This window comes from Mugil cephalus, chromosome 17, assembly GCF_022458985.1.
Source record: "Mugil cephalus isolate CIBA_MC_2020 chromosome 17, CIBA_Mcephalus_1.1, whole genome shotgun sequence".
Taxonomy (NCBI): Eukaryota; Metazoa; Chordata; class Actinopteri; order Mugiliformes; family Mugilidae; genus Mugil; species Mugil cephalus.
The window spans coordinates 19176890-19199315 of NC_061786.1; the positions used below are offsets into that span (position 1 = coordinate 19176890).

At 40.0% G+C, this 22426-nt stretch overlaps 1 protein-coding gene across 1 annotated transcript; it reads left to right on the forward strand.

The window, feature by feature from the left end:
- The first annotated feature begins 1078 nt into the window (after positions 1–1078).
- On the forward strand, positions 1079–21254 carry dcaf5 (ddb1 and cul4 associated factor 5). Its single transcript, XM_047610752.1, has 9 exons — positions 1079–1785; positions 3163–3306; positions 4363–4399; positions 4515–4654; positions 6479–6608; positions 9047–9260; positions 14558–14624; positions 16868–16995; positions 19278–21254. The coding sequence occupies exons 1-9, from the start codon at positions 1578–1580 to the stop codon at positions 20565–20567; spliced, it is 2358 nt and encodes a 785-aa protein (XP_047466708.1). The 5' UTR covers positions 1079–1577; the 3' UTR covers positions 20568–21254.
- The last annotated feature ends 1172 nt before the right edge of the window (positions 21255–22426 follow it).

Consider the following 22426-nt stretch of genomic DNA (forward strand, 5'->3'; position numbering starts at 1 on the left):
TTTCAAATGTTCCTTTTTGGCTGCATTTCTGTAAATTACACCAGAAACTAAATGTAGTAATAGGGCAAAAAAAAAAAAAAAAAAAATACTTCAAAATCAGAATTAAACCTAATTTGGGGAAATTAATTTTCATTATGCAGAGTGTAATATTTGTTTGTGTGTGTATATATATATATATATTACATTTCTGGACTATCATTATTGATGTATTTGTGTATTGTGTAAGTAGTAATTTAATCTGGAGCTCATTTGAATAATTTTTATACTGTATGCATTGCATTGTTGATAACAACAACAACATAAGATTTTTTCATGTAAAATATATAAGTTTCTATAATTTGATGCTTTATTATGGAGCTTTCCTATGTTATACACAAGAACAAGTTCAATTTGTTCAATAACTTGTTTACAACACAACATTTCTCCTTCAGATTTATCTGAAGTATAAACTAGAAATTCAGAGAATCATCTTCTCTGAATCTTTATTATAATCACCTTTATTAGCCAAGTATGTGAACACAAAAGGAATTTGACTCTGGTCACTTTGCTCACTTGTACAAAAACTCTGAACTAGGAAAGTCAGGTTCATTGTCAATTTCTTCACATGTACCAGACATACACAACAATTGAAAACACTTTTCTTCTATCCCAGTTACGTGCACAGGCACAACAGATAAAAACAGACACTAAAGTAAACAATAAAGTGCACTTTCAAAATTAAAATGCAATAAAATAAAATGAAGAGTTCCCAGTTCCAGTATACTCAAGATTGACACTCTGATTACTCCTGGACATTTTAAGACATTTTAAGACGGACACCTCACCTCAGTGCGCACCTGCTTCACGGAGCTCTGTCTCCTAATGCTTTAGTTTATATTAATCTTTGTTAGATTTTGTATTTTTATGTTGTTGTACCTAAACATCCTTGCAAATGAGGGAAAGCCCAATGATTTTTGAGACTTAATGATAAAAATTAATAATAAAAATTAGTAGGCAATAAGAATACACAAATCAATGTAAAAAAAAAATCAAATATATATATAAACGTGAAATAAAATAATAATAAAAGTGTAAAAAATAAAACTGTGCTGCATAAATTCCCACGTAATCCTGAGTCTTTAAATACATCCATATATATAGAATGTAAAGGGTGGTGAGTTCAAGTACATCTCACACATGTAGTAAAAACGTCGCACGCTTTCCGCTAACAGTGAAACTTGGGTGAAATGTGAGGTTAGAGGTGGATTTTTTTTGAAGACGGTGGAGGAGTCCTGGCCGGTGACAGACAGGGGGAGGAAGAGATCCTCCACCGGAGCAGGAAGCTGCTGCTGGGACTGCCGACAGAAGACAGAGGAGGTGCGAAACAACGTCGACATCAGCAGGCAGGCAAAGCAGGCAGGCAGGCAGGCAGCCAGCGGGGCATCCACCATAATGTAGACCCAGCGGAGCAGGAAGAACAGCCGTGCGTTCACATCGATGCCCCGGGTGCCGTGGTAAAAAAAAACACAAACAAACAAACAAAGCAACAAAAAGGAGCAGCTATTTTGTTTTGTTTTTCTTTTTTTTGCTCCTTGACCATGAAGGAGCTGAAGGGCTGCGGTATGCGCTCCTCCGTGGGCTTTCTGTCCCGCAGAGAGCTGACTGGGCAGCCGCTCATGAAGGAGGAATTCCAGCGGCGCAGGCTGGCAGGCTGCACCAGCCTCTACAAGAAGGACATGCTCGGACATTTCGGCTGTGTCAACGCCATTGAGTTCTCCAACAACGGCGGGGAATGGCTGGTGTCTGGTAAGTTGACAACCCCGCTTCTTCACCCGAGCCGAAGCTAGCCTAAAAAAAACCCCTCCTGAGCTAGCCACATGCTAGGTTAGCCTAGCCTGTGCTGCTAGTGAGCTACAGCTGAGAGGACCTGGCCCATATGTCAGCACAGAACATAACCAGTGGAGCACATTTTTTTTTGTTTTTTGTTTTTTTCTTTCCCAGCCCGGGTGGGTCTAATCATGACGACATGTTGGAATCACGAAGCTGTTTGTGTCCCGAGAGGATTACAAACAATCAAATGGCCTAGTGTAACAAGCCATTTTGGATCTACTGATGATGTTTACTTTACCCAACAGGGCTGCAGGTTACTTCGTCCCCATTATGTACCTAAGGTGTTTATGATGTGTCACACTAAACAACGATACATGCACGCTGTTTTCTGATTAACTTTTAAAACAACATGGTTATTTAGATGTTGCCCCAATAATGCAGATAGCTTTGCACGTAAGTATGTTGTTGTTGTTTTTTTTTTAATGTCACCTGCAGAAGATGTTTTTGTTTTTGTTTGTGTCTGATGTTTTTTTCTCGGTTCATGCTGCAAATGTGAATTCAGACAGGCAAAACACATTTAAGACCATAATAAATTAGCTTGCGTTCTGATACATTGTGCAGGGTTGCAGCTAACAGTTATTTAAATGAATGCATTCTTAAGATTCTTCTTAAATAATATGTATTTTTAGACATTTATGCAACAATTTAAAAATGAATCCATTTACGAATAAGCAAACAAACACACAAGCTCAATTACATGCATGCAACTAAGCAATATAGTAATATGAATGTAGTGTTTATATGGTGTTTAATCAGACCACATCACACATCAGGCTCCAAATAATAAACCAGATTTGCTTCCCAAACTTTATAAAATTGATCTCTGAGTGTAGCGTCCATGTAAAGATCTTCCACTAGCACTATGTTGCACGGCTTTGCCAGCTTGCGACACCTTTTCACCAAATCCAGTGAAGTAAGATGTTCCTCTTTGCAGTGTGAGTAAGAGCACAATACAATGTCTTATTTGTTAGTGTTAATGATTCACAGGCCTAAAACGACAAAAGGCACTGGTGTCATTTGCGGTTTCTGGCTCGGTATCTTTTCCGTTCCTATTAATACCGTCAGATCGGCAACTTTGACACGACCGAAGACAATGAGATAAAGTATCAGTTTCTGTATATAAGAAAGTATTACGCATTAAGAAATATGTGCTGCTTGAAATGTCAGAAGTCAAATATAGTTTTGGGGAAGCGCTCATCTAGACTCAAGACAGTGAGTGTGTGTATATATATACACACATATATGTATATATATATATATGTTTTTTTTTTTTTTTTTAATGCTTCTCTGTAGGAGGTGATGACCGTCGGGTGCTTCTGTGGCACATGGAACAAGCCATCCACTCCCGGTCCAAGCCTGTGAAACTGAAGGGCGAGCACCTGTCCAACATCTTCTGCTTGGCCTTTGACAGCACCAACAAGAAGGTCTTCTCTGGGGGTAAGAGAAAACCAGACGCCCAATAAAAATAGTTCTCCTCCTGACCTGTGGGTCAGAAATGCTGTATTTTTTCTAGTTTGGGTGACTGGAATAGGGAAAACCATTTATCTGAGGAAATTAGCAGATAGCAGGTAACTGGTGAAACTGGTGCTTCTACATACTTTTAAGTGGTTGCAATAATTTTGTGGATGTTTTCATTGCACCATTAACATTTTAGCCTTTAATCAAGTGAATGCAGTAATACTAAAGTACAAAAATACATCCAAAATTGGAATTAAACTTAAGTTTGAAAAACATCTGGGATGTTGTTATTGATGCATTTCTTTGTTAAAGTGGTATTTTAATCTAAAAGCTGGTTATTGTATAAACTGTTTATATAAAGATGCCACACTTACATTTCAAAGTCTCATTTTGATGTATTAGCAAGTTGTTTTTACATGCAAAACATTTGAGTTTTTAAAAATATTTTGTCTTATTATTGGATTTCCTCAAGTGATATTTAAGAAATGCTGATTTCTGTTCAATTTTAAGATTTTATTACCATTTTTTTTTGGGACAAAATTAGCCATGCGAGGATTTTGTATAATTACATCTATTAATTAATCAATAATAATAATAGAAATATATCAGTAATGTAATTTAAATAATAATTTATAACCACAATCCTGTCTGGGGGAAAAAAAAGAAAAAATATGCTTTATTTAAACAACTGTAAAACTTTTATGTGACCGCTGCTTATATAAATGTGGTATTTCCACTTGAACTATCGTGGTGTAAACGCAACCATCCGACTTAAACGCATTTACTTTAGAGAACATAAAGGATGGTGTGTTCGAGTACACCTGACACCTGTGGTAAAAACGTGGTTTGTTTTCTTTTGATTTTTTTTAAGAGTGTGACACTGTCCACTGTAGCTGCTATGCAAAGTAACCTAGCGTATCTGTGCGGTGGTGTCAAGTTAGTAACTAGTCGGTAGATAATTAATTACCCAAGATAACGAGGTGGTTTTGAGCCGTTAGGTTTCAGCCTCAAACTTTGCCTGTTGCTCTTTTACAGGAAATGACGAGCAGGTGATTCTTCACGACGTGGAGAGGTGAGTGAAGTCGTAACCTTTATTACCGTAGCACCAACACATTTTAGTAAAAAGGTCGGTGATTAAGCCGCTTTGGCCCAAAGCAAAACAATCTGAGCGACTGCTGCTGTTTCAGGAGGGAAACGCTGAACGTGTTCCTGCACATCGACGCCGTGTACAGCCTGTCCGTCAGCCCGGTCAACGACAACGTGTTCGCCAGCTCGTCCGACGACGGCCGGGTCCTCATCTGGGACACGCGCGAGCCGCCGCACGGAGGTAACGGGAGGTGGACGAGACGAAGAATCATTCTGTTGAGATGAGTCGTTGAATTCTCTGAAGGAAGGTTTTTAAAGTAGGGCAGCGCTCGGTTTAAGTTGTTTGCTCATGCTTCATGCGCTGACGAGGCAGAACGGAAACAGGCCACAGTGCAGACGTCACTGATTGGTAATTATTATAATAATGAGAGATTAATACAATCAGCCATAACATTAAAACCCACCGTTAACATGGATGGTCTTAAATTTACCTCTGGGATACCTGGGTCTTGACCTTAATGTTGCTGCGCCATGGCAACGACAAGTGGGCGTGCCTTCCATCCTGGTGCCATATGTCCCCTGATAAACGTAAATACAAACTTAATCCATTTTAGGAGCTGTCATCAGTGGACATTGACGCCCTAACTGGTCTGCAGCTACACATCCCCGTACAAAAATACTGTCATTTACTTGAGCTCTTACCATCAGAACTAACATTAAATCTGAGCTACGGTTGTTGGATCGGACCACGTGTGCATCAGTGTCCCCGGTTCACGTCTTGTCCTCCCTCAGACCACCTTTTATAACTACTGACCCCTGCAGGTTGGGAACAACCCCCAAGAGCGTCTAGCATCTAAAAGCTGCTCAAATCTTAAATTTTCAATCAAATCAAACTTTATTTATAATGCATACAAAAAAACGACGCCATGCCCCAGAGCCTCATTCATGCACACACTGACCCAGACAGACAGGGGCCCACACCACGGCCGTAAAGCCCCAGAACAACCCCCCAGCACGGCGCAAAGTTCACGTAAAAATAGCATAAATAAATTAATAAATAGATAAAAAGAAGTCCAACAAGAGCAAGTAAAAGAGAACTCAGTTGAACAATAAATTAAAAAGGTGAGTCTTGAGTCTGCCCTTAAAAATATCAACATGCATAGACTGTAATAATAAATGTAGGCTTTTTTCTCATCACCTTTGAGGACAAAATGTTCTAAATCCCACCCAATAATATGCCATAATAACCAGGTAGTCATTATGATTAATCGGTCATAATGTTATGGCAGGTCTGGAAAGTGACGGAAGTTAATTAAAAAGTGTTTGTAGAAAAACTTCTCACTTCGCACTTGAAGACAAACAGACGCAAAGTTCACGTCCCACATCATTAATCAGCCTTTAACATGTTAACGAGTTAATTAAATGAAAATTAACCTCGGCGGCCTCTCGTGTGCAGAGCGCGCCTTCTCTCACGCTTCTAATTAAACGGCGTCGGGAGTCGCGCCGCGTATTTTAAGTGAGGCGTGGATTTAAAAAAAGCACTTTGTGATGGGGCTTAGTGGGACTTGTTGTTGATAACTTTAAAAATGCAGCGGATCATCTTGCATGACGCCCACATCCTTCTATTTTAGAAGCCCTCCTTGTGACCAGGTTGGCCTAATAATACATTTAGCAGCAATCGGTTTTCCAGTCCTGCCCGCCGGGGTTTATATGACGGCTTATTACGCTCCTGAAGCCCCTGGTTTTAGAGGAGGAATTAGTTGGAGGAGCTGCGTGTAAGTGTGATATAGAAAAAAAGAAGTAAATGAGCTTAGAGAGAGGATGGGAATAAAAACTGAAGGAATAAAGACACATGTTTAAACAGTGAATAAATTCCACAATGACAAAAAAAAAAATGGAAAAAAAAAGCATCTTCTTCTTCTTCTTTGGTTATATTTCATGTAGATTCAGTGCAGGAAGAACGGCTTCAAAGCAACGTCTAAAATCGTGATTAATGTTGTTTTGCAGGATGTAAACACACACAGTTTGTCATTTTATGTGTAATAACCCTCCTCCCGTCCTGCAGAGCCCTTCTGCCTGGCCAGCTACCCCTCAGCCTTCCACAGTGTGATGTTCAACCCCGTGGAGCCCAGGCTGCTCGCCACCGCCAACTCCAAGGAGGGCGTCGGCCTGTGGGACATCCGCAAACCACGCAGGTCCGTTTGGTTTTCCTCCCTTTACTTTGGTTCGGACCCAGTTTTTGTTTTTCTTTTTTAAGAGAGAGGGTGAATTTAGGAATAAATGCATTTAGCAGCAGCTGTAATGGATTTCAGGCATGCAAAGAAACCGCAGAGGTAATAAAAAGCAATGGGACAGGAATCGAAGGCCGCAGGCGATAATAAAACTAAAGCAGTAAAATTATTATGATTATTTAAGCTGTGGAACATTTCTTTATTTGAAAGTTTGCAGAGAATGTGTTAATTTTTCCCAGTCCAAGGTTTCACATGTGTATCTGTGTATCCCATTTTTCAATTTTAAAATGGATTTTACGCTTTACTAGTTGATTTTTATTTAGTGTAAAGCAACTTACAGGGTTCCCACACTGCAGAAACAGCATTACTAAAGAAGTAAAATATTCTTATATTCAATCAAATCATCTTGTATTTAGAAAAAAAATCCGGCAATGGGTAAATTTTTTTTTTGTTTCTTAAAATAAGCACAAAGTTCTTGTGTCTGAACAAAATATAAGACATATTTCTTCAATACAAGGATTTTTTGCTTTCCTGAAATTCCTTTTTTGCAGTGAACCAAAGTATGGAAAGTATGAAAAAGTATGGAATCTGATTTTATAAACTACCAGGTCTATAAAAGTATGGAAAACAAAAATTAGCATATGGAAAAATATACGTTTCTAAGACTGTTTAATTTTCTAAAACCTAAAATTAAGCAGCACTGGTAAAATATCTGTGTAAGAGCACACAGTAGGCTAAATAGAGAATCATAGATGGATGCTTCATGTTCAACTTGAAAAAAAAGAAGAAAAACGTGCACTGAATTTATCTGGGTTTGGTCTGAACTTACTTACCTAGCTATAATCTTCTGGAAATCATTTACATAACACCATATATATCCAGATTAATGAAAACTAACTATTAATTCCATAATTTATTCAGATTATACCAAACTGTTTACTCAAATGCCATAATTTGTATTATTTTATTTATTTATTTTTTTACAGAAAAGTCTGGAAATTAGAGTCTGTTCTGATATTTGTCTGCATGTTTGTTCCTGTCCACTAGATGGCGCTGTTCACTCACTGTTAAACTAACCAGCAAACTATACTTAACAGACGGCCCAAAATCACCGAGTCATTTCTCCTGCATCTCTGCAGAATTACTATGTATAAAATTTAATTCGGTTTTAAAAAAAAAAAAACTTTTAAATTAGTTTCCGGCTAATTAAGTTATTTCTTTTAATATTTAATGAACTCTCTCTGTAATTTTCCTCTCAACCGTAGACACATTTATCTTCCCATGATGTCATTTTTACTGAGTCTAATATTTTTGCTGAGAAGTTCTTTCTGAGGCGACAAAGTATCTGATGAAATTTGAACATAGTCGTCAAATTGCTTAATGTTTTGTAAGTAAACTTTCACAAGAGGCTCGAGTTAACAAAATAAATAGTAACGTCCATCAGTAGACGGCAGAATTTCATCAAAGAAATTAATCATTGACGGGATTGTTTTTGTTTGAAGATAAGGACTGAAGCTGAGGAATGGTTTCAGACTGTCCCCACGCATCAGGAAGCGTGTGGTTTATTCATATCTTTTATTGAAGTTTGCGCGTTAATGTGAATTCAAACTGATCTACGTGGTTCCTTATTAAACTGCGGAGCTCATTCACGCCTTTTTCTGCTATTAAATGCGTTAAAAATTATTGTATCAATGCTGAAAACTAGCGTAGTCGTGCATTTTCGCTCACGCAGGAAATTAATCGGGAATCATTAATGATATTTGTGTCAATAAGCTTTTAATATTTACATTCATTCTCATGAAATACTCTAATTACTCTATATACTATTATTATTATTATAATTACTATTATTATATACTATATACTGTTTGCTGCCATGCAGTGCCTGTTTTTTTATGTTTTAAACCATTTCATTATGAAATAGCCGTCTTAATAAAAGACTTTTATGTTTTTTCCCAGCTACACTGAACGTTTCTTTTGAGCTTTGCTGTTTATTTCAAAGAGCACCCTCGTTATATGCATTAAAAAAAAAAGAAAAACTCCCTCTCAGACTATTTAAATACAATTTAAATTCTGGCATGTGTCTGTTTGGGGAGTAGGAGGCAGCAGCTGGTTGTTTTAGCTTATTTAAACAGTGTGAAACAGACGTGAGCAGCTCAAAATGTCATTAATTAACATTTGAAACAACAATTAAAATATTAAAAGTCTGTTGTTTTGTTACATTTGCCCAGAGGCTTCCTGCTTCCTGTATTTATGCTAAGCTAAGCTGACTTGGGCTGCCTGTTATTAAAGCGAAAAATGCTAAATGAACCACGTCACCTGACTCCGGTTAATGAGGTTAAATTTCATTTTTTTTTTAGTTTACACAAATGAAATGTACTGATTTGTCTCTGTGCTCTCAGCTCTCTGCTGCGTTACGGAGGCAGCATGTCCCTGCAAAGCGCCATGAGCGTTCGCTTCAACAGCACCGGTACTCAGCTGCTGGCCCTGCGGCGCCGCCTGCCCCCCGTCCTCTACGAGCTGCACTCCCGCCTGCCCAGCTTCCAGTTCGACAACCAGGGCTACTTCAACTCCTGCACCATGAAAAGCTGCTGCTTCGCCGGAGACAAAGATCAGGTTTGTGGTTTTGGAATCTTACACTAAAAAAAAAAAAAAACTACAGCAGCCGCTATTAAGGCGAGACACCACAGGTGAATAGGGTAAGATTTTTAACTAATGGATGTCCAGTTGATTACTTGCATAAATACAACAGTTTTTTGTATTACAGGTTTAAAAATGCAAATGAGGAGTTATCTTATTTAAATATGCTCTAATTTGCATACATTTCCAGAACAGAAAAAGAGAGGTTCAAAATTCTTGTTTCATTTTGTTAATGTATTAGATTTCCAGGTATTTACAGGATATATCTTTGGATATATCTTTTTTTTTTATCACTCCATAAATCACAAAACAGTCCTTAAAATAAATCTTGTTTTTAGGAGTGAAATGTTACATAAATCAGGCTCTGAGTGATATATGAAAAATCCCCCCTGTAAATAACTTTAGAGTGTAGTTAAGAATAAATCTGGAAAGTTTGGTATGTGTAAGAGCTACTGAAGTTTTACAGAAAATTCTGGCTCAGAGTACCAGAAAAACTAATTTTAAAGTTTTACATTGTAAAATCATGCATATTTTTATTGGAAGTCACAATGACCCCCCCAAAAAATCCATTCATATACTCCACCTTCGTTGCCTTTTACCAAAGACAATTTACATCCGGATAAACTCTTTTCTTGCTAATTTGAGCTCTAATTTTCTTCTTAGAGAAGACTTTAAATGTCACTCGCTGATAAACGTAGACCAGCAGAATATCCGGTCACGTGACACTTTTGTGACACTGATCGACCTTTCTACTTGCACGATTGGTCGCCAATACAAAGGATATGACCATATTTGGAGCTGACAGACTTCTTCAGGAGAAAAAGAGCTTCACAACGGTACCTCATATGTCGGGGTAGATGAGGTTCACAGAGCTACGAGCCGGCTTTAGAGAATTTAAGAGTAAATTAAAGGTGCAACACAGACAAAGTGTTGTAACATGAACATCTAAATGTGCGCTTTTTTTAAACTAGTTTGATAGAAGACATGTTAATGAAGCAAAATATCTCAAAATTGATGAGTGCCTTAACACCTCTAGAAAGAGTAAAATGTCACCGTAGGGAAGTGTACACACGACGGCCAAAGGTTTCCATTTCATTTAATAAATGCAACATCCTGCCTCTGATATATTACCCACACGGCTGTGATTTGGCCCCTGATGCAGTGGAAAGATTGTGTTAAACGACTTCTTCAAATGAAATTTTAGGAGAATATTGGGAGCATCGAAGGATTAAAAATAGAAGAATTTATGAGTTCCCCGTTGTGAAACCTGGACCTTAGAGCGCTGGAGGAGCACCAGGAGCTCCTGTACTCGGCCACCGATCCTCCCGTTGGTCCTCCTCAGACATGACTTCACCCCGTAGCCATGTTTATTATGTTAACATTATCCTCGGGTGATCCTCCACGGCGTGAGCAAAGGAGGCAGTCTGAGTCGAGTCACGACGAGCTCGTTGGTTTGAACTTGATTATCTGCCGCAAAGTTGGACAAGAAACCTGGAGCGGGATCATTGAGGGGGAGAAAAATGAAAAGATAAAAAAAAAAAAAAAGATAACCTCCTGAGACCCAGCGTCCTCATACGGGGACATTATGTTTTAGGTTTGTTGCAGCTTATTCTGCTTGATTTAGTCCTGTTGTCGTCATAAAGGAGACACAATACACTTGTTCATTTATGCTTAATAACTTTTTTTAATTTGATATTACATGCAAATTTAAGAAATTCACAAGTACACGTTTGAGGACGTTGGCATTTCATCATTTTCCGATTCTGCTTTTGCATTAAAATAAACAGTCTTATATTTTGGTTACACATTGGTAACTTAAATCGTAATATACAGTGAAATAATCCCCGTGTCAGCATATTTTATTTCAAAATTGATGCTTATTTTTAATACTTCTTATCCCAAATACCTAAAGATCTTAATCTTATCTTCAGGAAATTCCAAACAAATGCTTGGGTCTCAGGAGGCTGGTAACTGATTGTTGATCCCAAACTGTTCCTGTTTTTAATTTAGATGTATGTTTGCCAAAAGCTGTGCAAGGCACATTTGAGGTTTAATGATGATTTAAAACATGCAGTGACCAATATCGACCACTAGGGACACAAAATGCACATTCTTTGTCGGCACGGGCGAAGTGACACTAAACTAGCTATAAAGTAGCTATAAATCTTATATTGCTTGTTGTATCTTATTATTGTTGAACAAAGAGTAAAGCTTCATCCTTTAAGTCATAGGTCTTCAACGCAGGGTCCTGACCCCTAGATGGTCCACAGAGGCACTGCAGGGGGGTCGCAAAATCTTTGGTTGATCAGACATTTTTGTATATTTTCTATATTTCCCCACAATTTAAAATTTCTTTAAATACACATTAACACGAATCCAACATATTTTAGTAAAGCTTAATATTAAATGATAATATATAGGTGTTTATTACCAAACTGAATTCATATACACTTAAATTATAAGTATAATTTAATTATAATTTAATTATAAAAAAATTCGAATAATTTGCTTTGGAAAATACAAATTCGTGCAGCTTTTAGGTTTCTTATCATTTTACAATCAGTATTTATAATTATACTTCTGTTTCATGTTCATAAATAATCAACTTTGGCATCAATACAGTATTTTCAGATTAATACAAAGATCTGATTTGATTTGATTTACAAGAAAATGTGCTAAATCGTGATTTTATTTATATCCCAACTCCTTGGCTTAAGATGTTCTCCTTAAAATAAATCTGTGGGCAGTCCCCTTTTAGAGCAGACAACATTAATACGACTAAGAAAGAAAAGCTTAGGGAGCTTTATCCAAACAGCGATCCACTTCTCGGTACAGGCTCCACAGACATGAGAGGATTTTCTCGGCGCAGTGTGAGAGCGGAGGTGTCGAGTGGGAACTTTATCGCATGAAACCGATGGAAAGGAAAGAGGAGGGGAGGAGTTCTGGGTGCAACATTCCTACTTGATGTGTCCTCTGGGAACCTGAGGCGGAGCACACAGGTGTTCAGATCAGAGTGTGTTCACGTGCCCTGCAGCTACACGGATCTGAGAGCAGTCTGGAATAAGGAGGGTTTTTTTGTGTTTTTATCCCTGTAGAGACGTCCATGTAACGATAAAGACATGAATGATTCAGTTTTTTCCTCATTTTAACATGTATGTAGGGATGGAGATGAACATCAAAGCTCCCAGAGTCTAGAAATGTTGGAAAGCAAGTGCCTGAAACAGCAAAAACGAAACGAGAAACATGCCCATAGAGAAAAACTGAAGATATTAAATTATTCTGCTGATTAAATGGCACAAAAGATTTCCTCAGCAATGGAAGTCAGTTCATTAAAATAAAATGTCTTATCACATAAATACAGATTCCAGTTCATTCAATGTAAATTAATTTAGAGAGATTACAGTTTCAAAACAAATTCTACTCCAAGATATTTGTACAAACCTTATTATTGTCAATGATTCCAGAGATTTGTGGTATCTACGCAAAACCAGCCGTGCATGACAACACATGAGGGGGAAAAAAAAGAGGGACCGGGAAATGTTATATATTTAAAAACCTGTCCAAGGATTCTTTCATATGCAGATCAATTTAAATCTGACAATTTTTCTTTTATAACCCTATTAAAGGCCTAATAAATATGTTTCCAGCTGGTAAAATAAGTTTGAACAGACATTTAAAATTACAAAGCAATGTGAAAGTACTTAACCTCCTGAGACCTGAGCTTTAGTTTGGTTTGTATTTTTAATTTTTCCATGTTATTTGGGATCAGTAGGATCTAAGACTTATAAAAGCTAAGCCTCAGCTTTGAACAGGAAGTAGTAGTTTTTGAAAAAACAAACAATGTCCTCATTTGTGGACACTGGGATTATTTCATTATTTAAATCATAATTAAGTCACCTAAAGTGTGACAAAATATAAAACTGTTTATTTTAATACCTGAACATGGTTGAGCAAAGACAGAACAATAAAGTCCCAACGTCCTCAAACGAGTACTTGCTATTTAGCGACGTTGTAGCTCGTTGCTGTTGATAAAATTTGTTAAATTTGTGAGTCATATCAAACTAAAAATGTTAATAAGCATAAATAAATATGTTTTTACCTTTGCTTACACTAGATGTCAGACTACATCGTCCACTAATGAGGACAATGGGTTAAAATGAAGCAGAATAAGCTGCGATAAAACCTAATTAATGTCCCCATATGAGGACACAGGGTTTCAGGAGGTTACATAAAATGAATAAAGGACATAAAATATAACATAAATTAAAAAATGTAAGCACAACAGTCATACATTCCTCATATAACTACAATTATATTATTATAAAGACAATAATAACAATGATACACATACATGTACAAACATACACATTATAAATGCATAATAATATACCATAATAGCACGAATAATACCATACATTGGTCAAATACTCAGTCACTGCTATTATAACAATAATTCTACTAATTTCAATATCAGTAATAAATTCCCATTCATGTGGTCTGCTGCATTAGGTGAGTCTTAATTAGTTTTTTAAAAGTTAATTTGTGTTGTGAGATGTGTATCCCTAACCTCCAGCTGAATGATATTAAACCATATTATAATAACAGACCTGCTAATGTCGCGGGTACAGTAAATAGTGCAGTTCCTTTCAAATGCGGTTCAATAATGATTTTAGAAACTTGAGAAGATTTCAGAGACGTGGGAAAAAAAATTACCGCTTGGTTTCACCTTTTCAAGAATTTTGAAACTGGACGTCACCCAGGACTAAAATCCACACAGTGTGAAAGTATGACAGGTGAAATAGTAGCTTCAACCACTCACGGATTATCCAAGCAGCTTAATTTGCAAATAACCTTCCATTACAGCTCGCGACCAAAAGTCACCTTCTATCAGCTCTTTCTCCACATGTCACTCCAAGACACACAAGCATAAGAACAGATAACACCCCCCCGCCCTCCACCACCCCTCCCTCCCAGGCTCTGTTACCCCAAGCGACAGGTTTAAGTGGAACCATCTGTTTACAAAGTCTCATAAGAGTTCAGACAGAGAGCAGGAGCTCTGTTGAGGTCAGACTGTCATGTCACGTAATGACAGCGTTTGATCGCTCATTATGACACATGTGATAAGATCTCATGGTTTTGAGCTATGTATAAACCCCCGCCCTTCCCCCCGCCTCCCAGGGTTTAACTCTCCTTCGCACACATATATAAATATAAGGTTTCCTCTACCTTGACGTGAAGTTGAAATCTAAACATCCATCTGGTTTCCTCCTCAGTACATCTTGTCTGGGTCTGATGACTTCAACCTCTACATGTGGAAAATCCCCAAGGACCCAGAAGCAGGTGAGTTATTGAATCTGTCTGCGCTGACTGTATATTTATGTGGCCGACATATGGAGCATGCTTTACTTTTTTTTTTAACGTTTCCACGGGACACAAAGAGTTGATTGATTTAACTATAAGTACTACTGTTTTGAAGCTCAGTGTGTGGCCGTGGACGCCGCCATCTTGGCTGTGTCCCTTTCTGCTTGACTTTTGAAATGTTTTGAAACTTGTAACTTGATGTCCCGTCCCAACTTCTGGCAAATCAATAAATGGTAGACATGTTAACACCCTGTGATGGCACCCACCCTCATTTAAAGGAGCCACAACCTTAATTATGAATACATTTAAGCGTTGATTAAAGTCGAAATAGTACCGTTGTCATAGGGGTTGATGGGAGCCGTATATAAGAGAGAGTCTGGCCAAGTCAAATCATGGGCGCCATGTTGGCTACATCAGAGGTTAGATTCTACAGTTAAACCCTATGGGATGGATGTGCTATGTTGAGATAAATTACTTATTTTCATCATTAATGGGCCTATAAATGTTATCGACAACCTCTGTCAATATGTAAAAGGCCCTCACTTAAATATCCCAGTGTCTACTTACTTTAAATATCTTAAATGAGCCTGTAAAATGCTTTGTTGCTCCAATCACCTCATCAGTCATGGAGCTGTGTTTAACTTCTCCTCAGTTTCCCATGCATAAATACTCAGAAATAGTGAAAAATTAAGCTAGTCTTACTGTTATTTAGTATTATCATGATACCATTAGCACACTAGCTATAACAACTTTGTAGTAACCGTGGTAAAGTTAAATTTGTGTTGTCAATTAAATGTGTCTATCTACATGGACATAAATTACATGCACACATGGGTTTCACAGTTTATATGATTGGAGCTGCTATTTTTCGAAGACTTTAGTCTAGATAACTAGCTAGCATGAGGCTAGCATAAGGCTAGCATAAGGCTAGGTTAGCTTCAAAGTTCATTCATTTGTAAAGCAGTGTTTTTAAGATCAAGGTTCACATAAATGATGGTATGACTTTATTTTTCCTGTATAAAAACATCAAAGAGAGAGATTGACATTTACCTCACATAATCGGAAGTAACCAGTTGACATCCATGTCTTCCTTTTAATCTTCTGCCCCCATAACTTTCTCCATTTGTTCTCCATTTATGGAGTTTCCTCTGTGTTTTCCTGATCCTGCACTGGAGCCTTAGGCTGAGCACTGTGGTATATATTAACTTTTAATCCAACTTTATTCTCTGTTATTGCCACTTCTCTATGGGTGAATATTGGTTAGATGTATCTAACATGGCACCCATGAAACAGCTCAGAACTAATCAGCATAGAGGGACAGCTCAGATGCTCCATTACCTAGTTGGACAGACTCTCTTAATATTTGGCTTTGAGGTTGACTTGTTTTTGGAGCCTCGAGTGGTCATTTGTTGAACTGCAGTTTTTGGTATTTCCTGCTTTTGTCGCCATGATTCTGACTCTGTCTGGACCCTAGTTTGAGATGGTCAATTTTTATTAAATAAAAAAAAAATCTTTTTGTTTTGTAATTGATTTTAGCTTATATAAGCTGACAGAACCAGAGCGTTATGGCTTTAAGGAGCTTGTTTGTAAGAGAGTGGATTGGTGACCTCTTGTTGTGCAAGGCTAGAGATTTAGTTGGCGTCTGCGAAGGCAATCTGATTTCAGTCACTGTAACTTTTAGCCACAGAAAGCATGACAGAGTCCAGACTGTGGTTTGCCCTGAGGCCATTTGGTCATAATAGACTTTCCAGGCATGTATTTCTTTTAATCTGATATTCTGTAGAGCCAAATTAAGGTTGAATGCTCCCACCTGGCCAGACTAACAAAAGACCCAGGGTTAGTGCTGAAAAGTTAGAAAAACTCCTCCATATTTCCTGACTTCGAACACGGACGTAATTACACTCGGAGGAAAATCCCCCAAAAATGCAGCAATCCAAGAATGCGGTATTTGTAGCTCTGTGGCACCACCTGACACATTTATGGATTTCATTTTTCCCTGGAGTTGCTCACTCTGAAAATATGCGCTCAGGGCCTATTTGGTGTCAGACTAATGACGTATGGTGAGGATTGCGACTGCTGTATTTCACAGTCTGTGTTCTCTGTCTCATGAGGTCCAGCATCAGGTCGAATGAATGCATGTCTGAACTCGTTTGCTATTATTGGTCCGTGTTATAGTTGTGCATCTTTGCCTTTGTCATATTAACAAACAACTTCCTTTTAAGGAGGCCCTGGTCGCGTGGTGAACGGAGCTTTCATGGTCCTGAAGGGTCACCGCTCCATAGTGAACCAGGTCCGCTTCAACCCTCACACCTACATGATCTGCTCCTCCGGGGTGGAGAAAGTCATCAAGGTTAGTATTTCTAAGGCAGAATCAGACATTTTTTTTAGAGATGCAGACTATTTCCATCTTACTACAGGATCAGGATGATGTAGTTCTTGGAGAAATAGTTCTGTAAGTGGTCCAGTGTCTGAGCTGAGACATGCCCTTAAGTGAGGCATTGATCTCCGATGATGCCACTGAGTAACCGACTGAACTCTTAACTCCTTCCTCTGCAGTGGGGAATTAAAAAAAATAAAAAAAGAGAGATGGTTTTAGCCCTTTTACTGACTGCAGTCTGAAACAGACGACATTGAGCAGCGTTCAGAAACTGGGTCATGGAAGATGGGAAAAGTTCCACAGATACAGTATTTCTGAGAAACCAGGGTCAGGCTGTGAAATGATGCCAGCTTTTCCTGAAGGTACCTGAAGGCTTCGTGAGCCCTAGATCAGGTCTTACACCTTTAGTTCTGATCATAGACTGTATTAATATGGACAATGTGTCCCCACTTCCTTGCAAATGGCCAAACTCACGCTTTTTTCCCGGGGGATACGAGCAGCGCCACCTTCTGACTGTAATTGTACTTGTTTTAAAAAATAAATAAATAAATAAAAATATTGCAGCATTGGCGTTGGCATGGCAACTGGTAGTCGCTACTTTGTCGCATTCGGTTTCTATTGGTGCGTTCCATTTACCTCAGATCGCAGAATCTTTATGTCACACCTGAGTTATCGTCGTTCCAGTTACGGAAGTTGGAAAACTAGATGGTCGCGTCCACGTTGGTGGGAACTTGTTGTGTTCAAAGTTTTTTAAAACAAATCTTAATATTAACTAATATTATTGCTATAATGTTGAACTAAATTTATCGAACATAACTTGAACCAACTCATGAGTTTTAATTATTTTTTAAAGTAATGAGTCTACAAGACCACACGAGGCAGAAATTGAAACGTTTTAATTGTTTAATTTAAATGTAGAAAAAAATGCACTATTAATCACAGTTTGCCACGATGGTGTTTTGCACTGTTTTAGCAGGCTATTGTTTTTAGCTGTTGCTAGCACGACATAGGTTTGTAGTTCTCACATTTCACACATGAAAAACTTAAATTACACTGTAACAGCATTTCAACATATATATGTAGGAAAATACTGTCTGTACGACCGATTTAATGCAACAAAAACTAATCAGAAGAGCTAATAAATGGAACATTACAGGAGCTTCTGCTCACTGTTTTTACCGACAGGGCGGCCATCTTGGTAATTCCCTAACTTAGGGCGTTCCAGTTGAAAATTCCAACTCGGAACTCGGAAATTCTGACTAAAAAACTTTTTCGAAAAATTGACACTTAAATATGCATCAACATTATATTTACCTAAATCACAGAAACCATCCTTGGAAAAAAAAAAAAATTATATCACGTGCACTTTAGTGCTTTAGTTCAGCCCAAGTCCCAACCACTACATGGAAGGGGGTGGAGCTTATGACCTATACTGCAGCCTTCCAGTCACCAGGGGGAGCTCTACTAGCTCTGGCTTCACTTTTGAGCAGCTGTTCCGCTGTCCATATTTGTACTGTCTATGGTTATGATTCAGCTGCAGTTGTAGTTTGAAGTTAAACGGTTAAATCTCTTCACCAGGTCTCATTCATCTGCAGTTAATGAAGCACAGTCGTCACAACCAAAAGATTCTGTGCAGCTGCGTTCCTGTTTTATCCTTAATGAATAACTGGTGCTGACCCTCTGAGTAAACCCAGGCCGCATTTGAAGTCGGTTAGATCACTATCCTGTACTCGCATCAGTCAGTACTCCACTTGGTTCATTCATCTTTTAGAGGAATTTAGCTTGAATCCGTGGAGATAATTATGCAAACGTTGACATGCACGCATTAAGCAGACTGCAGGCGTTTAACGCCGTCTGACTGATGAGCAAAAACCGAGCAAATCTGACACAATGCGTCACACAGCAGGGGAGTTTCTCTCATCGTAACGCTGAAACCCTCTGCTACCAGACGTTTTATTCATAGCTAAATTAAATGTCATGATAGCAGGCAGCTGGACTGTTAAGTTATGTCAAGAATAACTGTCTTTATTGGTCAGGATCGTGTTGCGTTTAGGTGGATGCAAACTTTGCAGCTGAAGAAATCATTTTGGCTGATGAAGCGTTCTCACAAGAGCTGGAAAGAAATGTTTAAATATTTTTTCTGGCACATGTTTTTAGTGCACACACAGGTGCAGGTGTTCTAAATAAATTCAAACCGAGCATGACTTCCGTGTTTTTTGTTTGTTTTTTGTTTCTTTCCTTCCTCCTCCTCCCAGGTGTGGAGCCCTTACCAGCAGCCCGACAGCCTGGGCGATCTGGAGGGGCGCGTGGAGGACAAGTCGCGCAGCCTCTACACCCACGAGGAGTACATCAGCCTGGTCCTGAACAGCGGCAGCGGCCTGTCCCACGACTACGTCAGCCAGTCCATCCAGGAGGATCCGCGCATGATGGCTTTCTTCGACTCGTTGGTGCGACGGGAGATCGAGGGCTGGAGCTCGGACTCTGACTCGGACCTGAGCGAGGAGGCCATCATGCAGCTCCACGCCCGTGGACGTCGAGCCATGCGGGCCACGCCTGCAGCCCCCACGCCCGCATCTGCTTCTGCCGTCGCTGCTGCTGCCGCTGTCGCCGCCGCCAACCACCACACCGACTCCGATAACTCCTCCTCGTCCTCCCTGGCCGGACCCGACGCCTCGGGAGGGGACGAGCCGGCCACGGAGGAGGGGGAGGAGCCGCCGAGGAGGCGGAGCAGACACCAGCGGAACCAGTCGGGCTTCCTGGTGAACGAAGACTCGGACTCCAGCGAGTTCTGGCTGGACCCGATGCCCCGGCCCCGGTCCCCGAGCCCCAGGGACAACTCCACGCTCTCCAGCCCCACCTCGTCCCCGTCGCTCCCCGCCGGAGCCTCCAGCTCCTCCACGTCGACCTCCAGCTCCAGCAGCGAGGACGAGGAGCGGCGCAGCGCGGTGAGGCGGCGCAACGTCATGAGGCGGCGGCGCATGAACGTGGTCTCCAGGGCCGAGGACCGACCCGAGTCCGTGCAGGCTCTGTTCTCCGCCATCGACTCCTGCAACTACCCGTCGATCTCGATCGAGGACTTGTCCACCTCCTCGTCGGGCGAGGTGCAGAACTCGCTCCGGATCAAGGCCCGAGCCGAAGAGGAAAAACGCCTGAGCCCTTCTGACTTTGTGTGTCCGAGCCCGGTGATGTCCCCCGAGAGCCAGGAGAACGAAGGCAGCAATGACAGGACTGAGCTGGAGCGACGTCCAGCTTCGTCCCCTCGGACTGAGCGGGGGCCTTTGGACAGCTCGGACAGCGGAGAGGCCGCGGACAGTAACTCCCAGAGCCGCCGCAGCCCGGGAGTGAACGGGCAGCACCGGACTGCGACGCCGGCGAGCGAGAACCCGCAGCAGCAGACGTCCTCGGAGTCAGAGGACGAGACTGTCACCAGACCTCGGAGGGACAAACGGCCGGCGCCGAGCGCCCTGAGACAGACTCACGCGGTGAAATCAGACGAGGGCTCATCAGAGTCCGGCTCCTCAGCAGAAAAGAAGTTAAAGACATAATGACGCCGTCATTTCAAATCGTTTGTTAGCAGACTTCATTTAGGAAGTGGGTTTTCTATGGGTTTTTACAACTCGGCTTTTGCACTTCGTTTTGTGTCTTGTGTTCACATGACACGTGGAGTCACACGGCTTATCAGCAGGACTTTAAAAGAAAAAAAAACGTGAACAAAGTGATGTTCATTTTTGTTTGAGAACAAATCAATTGGACGGAGTCATCTCTCTCTCCTCGGGTCGAACCACAGATGACGTTAAGTGTAAAACATAAGCTTAGATTATAAGGCAAATTTATTATTTTCGTGCAGCGTCAGTATTTCTCTCATGTGCTCTAGTTGTTGCAAAAGAAAAAAGAAAAAAGAAAAAAAAGCCTCCACCCAGGATTTAAAGAAGCGAAGGTCTTGCATTGGACAAAAGCTTTGCGGCATTTAATTTCTTTGGTTTCGCACTGAGCGTAAATCTGATGGGGCTTATTCTTATTTTGAAGTGATTTGAAACTGCTTCAGGGTGCCCGACTAATGACTGCCTCCACACACATCCTGAGGAGCACCATTTGTATAAGCTGTGCGTTGAAACGGGGGCTTGATTGTCTCTACCAAAATGTTTCTTTTTGTCTCATTATCCAGCCCCCGGGTACCATTACAAGCCAGCTCGCTTTTGTTTCCTTGCAATTAAAGAATAATTTGTTCTCCATTGTGTCGTCCTGAGAGCATTTATACTCAGCACGGACTGATTGGTTTGAATGATTCGTTTATTTTTATTTTATTTTTTTTCCGTCTTAACGAATTTTCGTCGTAGATTTTTTTTTTTTTGGAGCTGCTCGGCCGTCTGACTGGGTTGCCATGACGACGCAGCCTCATCTCTCCAGTGAAGGAAATGTGAAGCCTGTTCAGCTGGCCGTGACCCTGAGCAACCAGCGCCAGCCAGAGTAGTAGAATATTTTATTGACTGGGCTTAACAAGAAAAAAAAAAAAAATGCATTAAGAGAAGAGTTTAAATTGGTTTTCAGCATAATTCAGATTCTAGATTGAAAATGGGCACGAAACAAAAGCAGCACACCTGGACCTTGTTATCGTAATGGATTCTGTTGAGTTTAAAAATAAATGTTCGGTCTCAGCAAGATTAAGATGTTACACCGATCCGCCGCAACATTATGACCACCTTCTTAATATTGTGTAGGTCTCCCTTGTCTCTCCAAAACAGTTGTGACTCATCAGAGAATGGACATGGACCTTCTGAGGGCGTCCTGTGGTGTCAGGAAACAGGAAGCGTTGAGGGGATAGTCCTCTGTGGATCATCCCATAGATACTTGATTAGTTTGGGATCTAGTGAATTTGGAGGCCAGGTCAACACCTTGTTCTGTTCTTCATGTTTTCTGGAGTTGTTCCTAAAGTGTTGTTGTGTGTGTGTCTGTGTCAGGCTGCATCCTTCCAGGAGAGTCATTGCTACGGGGTGGGTGGTACGTGCCGAAGTAATATCCACACGAATGCCATTTCCAAAAGTTTGCCAGCTAGACTTTGAATTGTCACCAGATGTTCAGTGTTATTAACGTTTCCGGTCAGTGGTCATAATGTTGTGGCTGATTGGTGTGATTGTTTTTAAATCAAAGTTGCTTTCCAGCTCCTTTTTTTCCTCCAGTTTAGTGAACTTTACGTCGTGCGACTGAGACTTTTCTCTTAATCTTCTTTTCGTTTTTCTCATGTTCAGTAGCTTTAAAGATCATTTGTGCTTTTAAACTTCTTATATTTCACTTTCATGTTGATCAGAATCAGAATCAGAATCACTTTATTGATCCGAGGGGGAAATTACTTTTCATTACAGCAGCTCCTTCTCAAATAGTACCAGTAAGAATACACGCATCAATG

Bases quoted from the DNA above. Each gene is read 5' to 3' on its own strand.
- dcaf5 (XM_047610752.1), top strand. From the start codon at position 1,578: ATGAAGGAGCTGAAGGGCTGCGGTATGCGCTCCTCCGTGGGCTTTCTG. The intron at 6,609-9,046 runs GTCCGTTTGGTT...CTGTGCTCTCAG, and splicing joins GACATCCGCAAACCACGCAG to CTCTCTGCTGCGTTACGGAG. The intron at 16,996-19,277 runs GTTAGTATTTCT...TCCTCCTCCCAG, and splicing joins GGGTGGAGAAAGTCATCAAG to GTGTGGAGCCCTTACCAGCA.